This window comes from Plecotus auritus (assembly GCF_963455305.1).
Source record: "Plecotus auritus genome assembly, chromosome: 8".
In the NCBI taxonomy this organism is placed as follows: domain Eukaryota; kingdom Metazoa; phylum Chordata; class Mammalia; order Chiroptera; family Vespertilionidae; genus Plecotus; species Plecotus auritus.
Genome location: NC_137782.1, coordinates 29,011,475 through 29,021,386, shown reverse-complemented (window position 1 = coordinate 29,021,386; position 9,912 = coordinate 29,011,475). Strand labels below are relative to the sequence as shown.

General features: G+C 49.8%; 1 protein-coding gene across 1 annotated transcript in view; it reads left to right on the top strand.

Moving 5' to 3' along the window:
- LOC308255917 (pre-mRNA-splicing factor ISY1 homolog) overlaps nucleotides 1–9,674 on the top strand; it is a 16,687-nt gene extending 7,013 nt beyond the window's left edge. Inside the window, exons 6-10 of the mRNA XM_080683784.1 lie at nucleotides 1,772–1,889; nucleotides 3,223–3,345; nucleotides 4,145–4,266; nucleotides 8,441–8,527; nucleotides 8,913–9,674. Coding sequence (XP_080539910.1) covers nucleotides 1,772–1,889; nucleotides 3,223–3,345; nucleotides 4,145–4,266; nucleotides 8,441–8,527; nucleotides 8,913–9,020 — 558 coding nt within the window. The 3' untranslated portion in view covers nucleotides 9,021–9,674. The remainder of the gene's footprint in view (nucleotides 1–1,771; nucleotides 1,890–3,222; nucleotides 3,346–4,144; nucleotides 4,267–8,440; nucleotides 8,528–8,912) is intronic.
- The last annotated feature ends 238 nt before the right edge of the window (nucleotides 9,675–9,912 follow it).

The following is a 9,912-nucleotide window of genomic DNA, read 5'->3' as shown; positions in this document are numbered from 1 at the left end:
TCTCTGAAATCAATTAAAAAATATATATATATATATTTTTTTTCAAAAAGGTACCTGTTGCATGTGGACAGGAAACCTATGAAAAGGATAAGTTGGATAATTTTTAAAGACTCCACAGAACATGGCTCAGATCAGATAGGATACCTACATTATACCAGCCAGATGTTCCTGAGTAAGCCCCTTGATTTCTCTGGGCCTTTTTAAAAATGACCTTGGCCCTGCCCAACCGGCATGGCTCAGTGTTTGAGCGTCGACCCATGAACCAGGTCATGGTTTGATTCCCGGTCAGGGCACGTGCCCGGGTTGTGGGCTCAATCCCCAGTGCAGGGAGTGCAGGAGGCAGCCTATCAGTGATTCTCTCTTGTCATTCATGCTGAGCCCCAGCGTGGCGGGTGGCAGCCGACTCTGCCACTGAGGTTAGAGTATCATTTTTATGTACGCATTAGAATATTTAAGATGGTAAATTATTTTTTTCCTCACCCAAGGATATGTGAAGGTGGGGAGAGGGAGGGGTGAGAGAGAGAGAGAGAGGAAAGAGAGAGAGAGAGAGAGAGAGAGAGAAAGATCGATGTATGAGAGAGAATCACATTGATCAGTTCCCATATGTGCCCTCACTGGGAATTAAAATGCTAACCTTTCCGTCCACGGGATGATGCTACAACCAATTGAGCCACACTGACCAGGGCGATGGTAAATTTTATGATATGTGTATTTTTCCACAATAAAAAAATAAAAAATAATACATTGTCATCAAGTTCAGAAAAGTATAAAGAAGCTGAACAGCATTTAGTTATCTGTGCAATACTTGAATATTTCCTTTTTTTGTAATCCTGCTTTTTTTCTTTGATCGTCATCTGAGGATATTCTATAATAATAAAAGCATAATATGCTAATTAGACTGGACGTCCTTCCAGACGAAGCTGGGGCTGCGAGGGAAGCCTGGGTCCTGGGGGCCAGAAGGAAGCTGGTGCCGGCAGCCGGGGAAAGGAAGGCCTACTCTTGCACGAATTTCGTGCACCGGTAGGGATCCCTCAGGCTGGCCTGCGGGGATCAGTGGACCTCCATGCCACAGCAGCCCGGCCTTACCCGCCAGCTCATCAGGCTCCAGCCCGCTGTCTGCATTGATCCTGCACAGCACGAAGTAGTGCGGGAAGCGGCAGGTGGCCAGGGAGGAGCCCGAGCCCAGACTGGGCGCCGCACTGCTCCCTTTCATCCTGGCCCCACTGCACCTGCCACTGCTGCTTGAGCGCGCAGAGTGAGTGTCCTTGGGAGAGGCTCGCGCTGCCACAGCTGTGCTCGCCAGCAGTGAGCCTGGTGTCTGGTGCTCATCTGTCAGGTGAGCGGTGCTCCTGCTATAGGAGCACACTGACCACCAGGGGGCAGCTCCTGCATTGAGCATCTGCCCCCCACCCCCCGACCCCCATCATAGCACATCATAGCTACTGGCTGGTCATCCGGCCGTCCAGTTGCTTAGGCTTTTATATAAGTAGATACATTTTTTTTATTTAGAGAGAGGAAGGAGGCAGGGAAAGAGAGAAGTATCCATGTGAGAAAGAAATAATATTTGGTTGCCTCCTGTACTTGGCCTGACCAGGGACCGAACCCACAACCTGGGTTTGTGCCCTGACTGGGAATTGAACCCACCATGTTTCAGTTTATGGAAGGACACTCAACCAACCTTTAGGTATTTAGATGGATTTTTAATGGATAAAAAGGTACCTACATATTTTTTTGTGTACATAAATATTTTCTCTTTTTCTTTGCCATTCAGAAAGTTGGCCCTAAAATGCTGGATCATGAAGGCAAAGAAGTCCCAGGAAATCGAGGTTACAAATACTTTGGAGCAGCAAAAGATTTGCCTGGTGTCAGAGAGCTATTTGAAAAAGAACGTAAGTAATTAATGTTTGTGTGGGTTTTGGCCTCAAAATTTTTTTAAACATTACAAATAGACTTTTATTTGTCACCATTGAAGTAAGTTTGAATTTTAAACAGATTCTTGGACTGGGGGCTCATATCCATTAGGTCACTTAACTTTCAGTACCTGTCTCATCCCTAGTGGCTTTGCCAGAACTGCTGTCTTCACCATGAAGCTTCATGTGTTTTCCCAATTCAAACTTGGGCTTCTTCAGCATTTTTACTTTTCTAACAAAGACATCATGGAGCAGATAAATAGATTGCAAGACTTTTCTATGTCTTTTCCAATGCTATCTGGGATCAATTTATTGACTACTTCTTTCAGGTCATTTGCACCTCTTGGGACATGATTTTCATCATTTTCCAGATTTGGCAGACTGTGATACTGAGCCTAAGAAGTCTTTCGAACCTAATTGCTGTGTTTTGTTTTGTTTTTAGTAAAACCAACACAGAATAGATGAATTAAATAACTGTCGGTAGTCTTGATATCAACATGAGCTTTAATCATGGGCTACTATTTTTTGAATATGGAACACATTTTGTCACAGGTTTAAGATCCATGTCATGAAAATTGGGCAATTTTTGCCCTGAGTATCCTCAGTAATTAGCTTGAATTTTCTAAATACAACTTCATCATTCTCAGATAAGTTAGGCTCACTTCAAAAACACGACCCTTAAGACCCCTACAGGTTCAGTTCCAGACGACAGCAATAAAGCAAATATCACAGTAAAGAGAGTTATGAATATATTGGTTTCCCAGTGTATATAAAGTTGTTTACACTATACTGTAGTCTATTAAGTTTGCAGTAATAGCATTATGCTAACAAATAATGTACACACCTTAATTTAAAAATATTTTATTGCTAAAAAATGTTAACTATCCCTTAGTAAGTAATCATCTTTTTGCTGATGGAGGGTCTTTCCTTGATGTTTATGGCTGATGACTCATCAGGTTGGTAGTTCCTAAAGATTGGGGTGGCTTTGGCAATTTCTTAATAAGACAACAGTGAACTTTGCCCCACTGTTTCACTCTGGAATCGAACCTGTGGCTCTTTGGTCCATGGGCCAATACTTATTAATCCAGTGAGCCAAACTGGCAAGGGCAGGATAAATTCTTTTTAAATGGACTAATTGGGTCAAAGGTTTCAATGCTGATGGATAGTACCACTTTATATAATCCAATTACTAGTGTAGAGAAGTGTCTTTCATATTTTCATGAACACACATACTATATGCCTCATGTGTAGGGAGAAGGCTTGAGTGTGATAATGATGGGAAATTCAGCTAAGTTGGTACTCTTTCTTTTAGCTCTTCCTCCTCCAAGAAAGACACGTGCTGAGCTCATGAAGGCAATTGATTTTGAATACTACGGTTACCTAGATGAAGATGATGGTGTTATTGTGCCTTTGGAACAGGAATATGAAAGGAAATGTAGGTCTACAGGCATTTCGTTTCATTATATTTGGCATCTGGTTTCTTTCTCTCTTTTGAAACTGGGTTTTTTTGATAGTGCTTTATGCCAGAAGGGAGTTTTCTTTGTTGCTAATGGTCTTCAGAGGAAATGATCTGCCAATGCCCTAACTCCCAGTAACAATAAGGCAGTTAACATGGTGTTGGGCCAGAAGGAGCATATTGGAGAAGCTACAGAGCATCATCTCATCTGCTCCCTGTCCACCAGGATTCCTTCCCAGACTAGCCTTTCTAGGAATCATGAAGTATTGCCCACTTATGGAGATTTAGATCTGCTTTAAACACAAGTAATGGGATATCAGGGTAGAGCAAAATGGGTCTCCCTTTCTAAGAGCTTCCTCCAAGACAAGCAACATGCTGAGCCTTTTATGGACATTCTTTTGAAGCCTTATGACAACTCTGTGAAGAGGAAGTGCTACTCCCCAGGAGGTGCACTGAACTAAGGCTTTAGAAGCAGGTAGTCAGGAGTTGGAGCCCTTTGCCAACATGCTATATGACAGCGTCTCTTTTCACATGGGCATGTCAGGAAGCCACCAAGGTTGGTGAACTGGGGAAGATCTGAGAATGTTCCCTAAAAAGCTGCCTTGTAGTGACTTAAGTCAGAGCTGTGTGAGACCAGACTGCCCCTCACATCTGATTCCCTCCCACCAGAGCAGAATGAAGGGTGATCCTTTTCTGAGGGAACATCTTGGCTTTGCCCTGCATGATGTTTAAAGCTTATTTAGAAACCAAAGTAACACCTGCTGTCTCTTGTCTTCAGTCAGAGCCCAGTTAGTGGAAAAGTGGAAAGCAGAGAGAGAGGCTCGGCTGGCAAGAGGAGAAAAGGAAGAGGAGGAGGAAGAGGAGGAAGAAATCAACATCTATGCTGTCACTGAGGAGGAGGTACTGGTGGGCAGTGAGGATCCCCCTGGCGCTCACTTACCTTCTGCTCTGAGTTGTGAAGCCTGGACCTTTTGGGAAGGGTGTCGGTGCAGGTCAAGTTTAGCCACTGCTTTTTGCCTTGCTTGGGGCCTCCTGGTAGGAGCTACAAAGTGATCTGCAGCTGTGGCTGCTTGAAGGCATTGGGAGAGGTGTGCTGTGAAACGAGGCTGACTGCCCCTAATGTTGGGCTTTGGACCCTTTGCTGGACACTGTGATATGAGCTGAGGCCAGCTGCCAGTTGTGCTAGGCCAGTGGTCGGCAAACTGCGGCTCACGAGCCACATGTTGCTGCTCTGTTGACTAATGAGTTTGCCGACCACTGTGCTAGGCTTATGGCTACTTATTTGAAGCTACATTTCAAGCTGTGACTGGACGCCACTTATGCTAGTCTTGGGGACTCCTGATGGGAGTTACGGTGCAAGTTGTTGAGACCAGTTGCTGCATATACTCAGTCTGGGACTACTTACCAAGAGATACAAGGCATGCTGAGGCAGCCACTGCTTGTTTGAGGTTTATGCATCTTTCAGTGATTTTAAGAAAGTGTTTGTGTGGAACAGCTGCTAGAAGAGGCTCAGGCCGGGTGATTGAGTTGAGTGGGGTGGGATCTCAGGGAATCATCAGGGTGAGGAGAACCATGTTAGCCAGGCTGGATGGGAGGAGGGCTCAACAAGGAAACAATGCTGCCTGCCAACATTTCTGTCCTGGAGAGAACTGCCCCGACTTCTGCCCCTCCAGTGCTTGTCCTGAGGCTTGTCAATTTAGTTCCTCCCCATATGTATCTTGCACTTTTCAAGCTGTTGCCACAGTGCTGGAGCCCCGAGTGAATGAGTTTGTAAGTCCATTTCCGGGCCCTTCAAGAGAAGTGCCTCGGTCTCCAACATTACTCCATCTCACTTGAATGCATTCTCTGCTTGTTTCCACAGCCAAATGTTATGGGGATTCCTCTTCCTGGCACCGGTCCTCTGGGTTGGGGAGCCTGGTATGGGGGTGGGGCCCCTTGTTCCTCACTGGGGACATCCTCAGTGGAGCTCTCTCTCTTGATTCTTTATTTTTTTAAATATATTTTTATTTATTTCAGAGAGGAAGGGAGAGGGAAAGATAGAAACATCAATGATGAGAATCATTGATCAGCTGCCTCCTGCATGCCCCCTACTGGGGATTGAGCCCACAATCCAGGCATGTGCTAGAATTGACTGGAATTGAACTGGGGACCCTTCAGTCTGCAGGCCGATTCTTAATTGCCACACTGTGGGTATGAGACCTGCCGGTTCAGCATCTCTATCCCTCCTACCTGTCTTGACATGACGACTTCTATATAGCTTAGTTACAGGACTTCTGGTTCAGTTGGTCTCCAGGGGGTTCTCATGACAGTCTACAATTTAGTTGTAATTTTGATGTGGTGGTGGGAGGAGGACAATACAGCATTTACCTACTCTATCATTTTGACCGGACTTTAAATTTAATTTTTTAAAAATAGATAAATTTACAAAGGTCAAGAACAAAACAGCATAGAAAGATAGTCAACAAAGATTGTCTTTTGCAACTCTGCCCTCCATCTACCTAGTTCTTGCTGCTGTCACTAGTTTCTATTCTTATTTTCTTTCCTAATGCAAAAGTTAGCATAATATACACAATGTTTTGTGGATTCGTGCATCGGTGGGGTCCCTCAGCGCGGCCTGTGCCCTCTCGCAATCAGGGACCCCTCGGCGGTTGTCAGACTGCTGGTTTCCACCTGAAACTGGCAGTCCGACATCCCCTGAGGGGTGTAGTAGTGCGCGAAGTGGCAGGTAGCTGGGGAGGAGCCTGAGCCTGGGCTGGGCGCTGCACCGCTTCCGCTCATCCCAGCCCCACTGTGCCTGCTGTAGCCACTCCATAGCACTGCTGCACTCGCCAGCTGTGAGCCCAGTGTCTGGCGCCCGTCAGTCAGCTGAGCGGCGCTCCTGCTATGGGAGCGCACTGACCACCAGGGGGCAGCTCCTGCGTTGAGGTCTGCCCCCTGGTGATCAGTGTGTGTCATAGCGACAGGTCAACCAGTTGCTTAGGGTTTCATATATATAGATAGACTAGTGGCCCAGTGCACAAAATTCGTGCACATTAAAATTAGAGGAAATAATTTAATATTGCTATTTGCCCTTTCTCTATAATAGAAGTGTCAGAGATGAAAGAAAATTAGTAAAATGTATATGAAAACCTTCCTCCTGTCAGAGACTGGGGCTCACCATGGGACCCAGAGTGAAGTCCCCGCCCACCCACATGCACCTCAAAATTGCGTGAGACCCAGACCCAGCCGGCCCCCCGCACTGGGCTAGATCCAGACCCGGCCAGTCCCACCCTTGTCAAGCCCTGCTGGGCAGGGGGCGTAGCCTCAGGTCCCCTGGCCCGGCGCCAGGACGGGGAGGGACATGGCCTGAGATCCCCTGTCAAGCCCCGCCAGGCGGGGGGGCGCAGCCTCAGGTCCCCTGGCCCAGCACCGGGAGGGGGGTGCAGCCTCAGGTGCCCCATCAAGCCCCACTGGGCGGGGGTGTGGCCTGAGAGTTCCCCTGACCCAGCACTGGGGGTGCACCTTGAGGTCCCCCATCAAGCCCCGCTGTGTGGGGGGCATGGCCTGAGGTCCCCTGTCGAGCCCAGCCAGGCAGGGGGGCCCAGCCTCAGGTCCCCTGGCCCAGTGCTGGGGTGGGGGGCGTGGCCTGAGGTCCCTTGTCAAGCCCCACCAGGCAGTGGGTGCAGTCTGAGGTCCCCCGGCCTGGTGCCGGGGTGGGGGGAGCAACCTGAGGTCCCCTAGCCCAGCACCAGGACGGGAAGTGCACCTTGAGGGCCCCCGTCAAGCCCCGCTGGGTGGGGGGTGCAGCCTAAGGTCCCCTGTCAAGCCCTGCGGGGTGGGGGGTACGGCCTGAGGTCCCCAAGCCCAGCCCCAGGACGGGAAACTCACCTTGAGGTCCCCTGTCAAGCCCTGCCGGGTGGGGGGTGCGGCCTGAGGTCCCCTGTCAAGCCCTGCTGGGTGGGGGGCATGGCCTGAGGTCCCCTGTCAAGCCCTGCTGGGTGGGGGGCATGGCCTGAGGTCCCCTGTCAAGCCCAGCCAGGCAGGGGGGCCCAGCCTCAGGTCCCCTGGCCCAGTGCTGGGGTGGGGGGCGTGGCCTGAGGTCCCTTGTCAAGTCCCACCGGGCAGTGGGTGCAGTCTGAGGTCCCCCGGCCTGGTGCCGGGGTGGGAGGAGCAACCTGAGGTCCCCTAACCCAGCACCAGGACGGGAAGTGCACCTTGAGGGCCCCCGTCAAGCCCCGCTGGGTGGGGGGTACAGCCTAAGGTCCCCTGTCAAGCCCTGCGGGGTGGGGGGTACGGCCTGAGGTCCCCAAGCCCAGCCCCAGGACGGGAAACTCACCTTGAGGTCCCCTGTCAAGCCCTGCCGGGTGGGGGGTGCGGCCTGAGGTCCCCTGTCAAGCCCTGCTGGGTGGGGGGCATGGCCTGAGGTCCCCTGTCAAGCCCTGCTGGGTGGGGGGCATGGCCTGAGGTCCCCTGTCAAGCCCTGCTGGGTGGGGGGCATGGCCTGAGGTCCCCTGTCAAGCCCTGCCAGGCAGGGGGGGTGCAGCCTCAGGTCCCCTGGCCCGGTTCTGGGGTGGGGGGTGCGGCCTGAGGTCCCCCGGCCTGGTGCCGGGGTTGGGGACGCGGCCTGAGGTCCCCCGGTGTGGTGCCGGGGCAGGGGGTGAGACCTGAGGTCCCCATCAAGCCCTGCCATGTGGGGGGCATGGCCTGAGGTCCCCTGTCAAGCCCTGCCGGGTGGGGGGTGAGACCTGAGGTCCCCATCAAGCCCTGCCATGTGGGGGGCATGGCCTGAGGTCCCCTGTCAAGCCCACCGGGGTCGGGGAGGGCATAGCCTCAGGTCCCTGCTGATTGCTCATTAAGGCTCCTTAAGGGAACTTGGCCTCAGCTGTGGGTGCAGCCATCTTTGTGATGGAGTGATGGTCAATTAGCATATTCCCTCTTTATTAGATAGGATGATGTCTTGGCTGTGTTTCTGTATGAGTACAGGACTTCCTAATCCCCCCTTTTAAACAGCTGCAGAGTAGTGCATTTTATAGCACTGACAATATTTATTTCATGGTCTCCTGCTCATGGACTCTTGGTTGTTCTCTGTTTGTAGTCTGATGAGGAAGGCAGCCAGGAGAAAGGAGGTGAAGACGAGCAGCAGAAGTTCATCGCCCATGTCCCTGTGCCATCACAGCAAGAGGTAGGGTGAGCTGCGTTGGAGGTGTAGTTTCCCAAGTGCCAGGGGCCTCGCCCGTAAAGGAGACTCCATTGAGTGCTTCACTGAGTTCTTTTCCCATCTATCCATATGAGCAGCTCTGACTCCTGGCCACTGACACTGGTCACTGTGCTTATAATAGCGGGTGGGATCTAGAGAAGGCAGGATTTTATCTGCTTTAGAGGAAATTGATAAACATTCTATTGTTCACATGCTTCCAATGGGAAAGAAAGGGACCTTCAAGACACTCTGGGAACTGAGCTCCTCAGTGGCCTCCTTCACAGGGACTCCCTCCTGGCTGGGTTCCGGCAGGACACAGAGGGCCTCACTGAAGAGTGTTGCATGAGTCTTTTATTCTTCTTATTCACAGATCGAGGAGGCACTTGTGCGAAGGAAGAAGATGGAACTCCTCCAGAAGTATGCAAGTGAGACCTTGCAGGCCCAGAGCGAAGAGGCCAAAAGACTCATGGGATATTAGGGCTGAGTGAGGGTGCTCCCTGGGGTCTGGAAACCTGTTGGGAGTTCTTCAGCCCCAGCTGGCCCTTGCATTAACCTACAGGGCTCTGCTGTCCTGGGACTGCAGACTGGCAGGCTAGTGCGGCAAGGCTTCCTGCTACTTCTTACCATTCATTCTTTTACCTTTTCTTACCTCAACTATTGGTCTCAGGGGAGGAGTCTGTCCCATCCCTCCCTTGCAGGCTGCCTATCAGTTTAGCTGTCACCTTTATACAAATGTTTTGCTACTGTGTGAACCCACTTATTTTTATATTGAATGTGTAAAACAGGCTGCTAACTGCCTGCCTATAAGTGTTTTTTTAACCCTTAACTGCCATTTGGTGGGGAGGGTGACCAATTAGTGACCAGCATTTAAAAAATGAAGTTTTTCCTAACAAGACATTATTTGTAACTCCTCTTGAAAAATGAAATGTGTCAATCCTAAGCCCACATCCCATGTGTCAGTAGCCAGCCAGAGCTGTACCTTTTGGGCCTGGCATAGTTTTCTGTGGCCTGCTCAGCTTGCCTCATTCCCTCCTGCCCAGGGGGCAGGAAATTGAATTTGCTATTTCTGTTTTATGACTGGTTCTGTAGAGAGCTATTTTTTTTAAATTAAAATTTATTTTTTTAAATTAAATTTATTGGGGTGACATTGGTTAATAGAATCATATAGGTTTCAGGTATAGATGCCTATGATACAAGATCTATATGTTGCACTGCGTACCCACAAACCAAAGTCAATCTTCCATCACCATATATTAGGCCACTTGAGAGCTATTTTTATTAAAGATTTTTATATGAAGGGGAAACCTCCATGTCTGCAGCTTGTTGTTCCCTGGTCTCCCTGTATCAAGGTGATGGTTGCATTAAGCTGA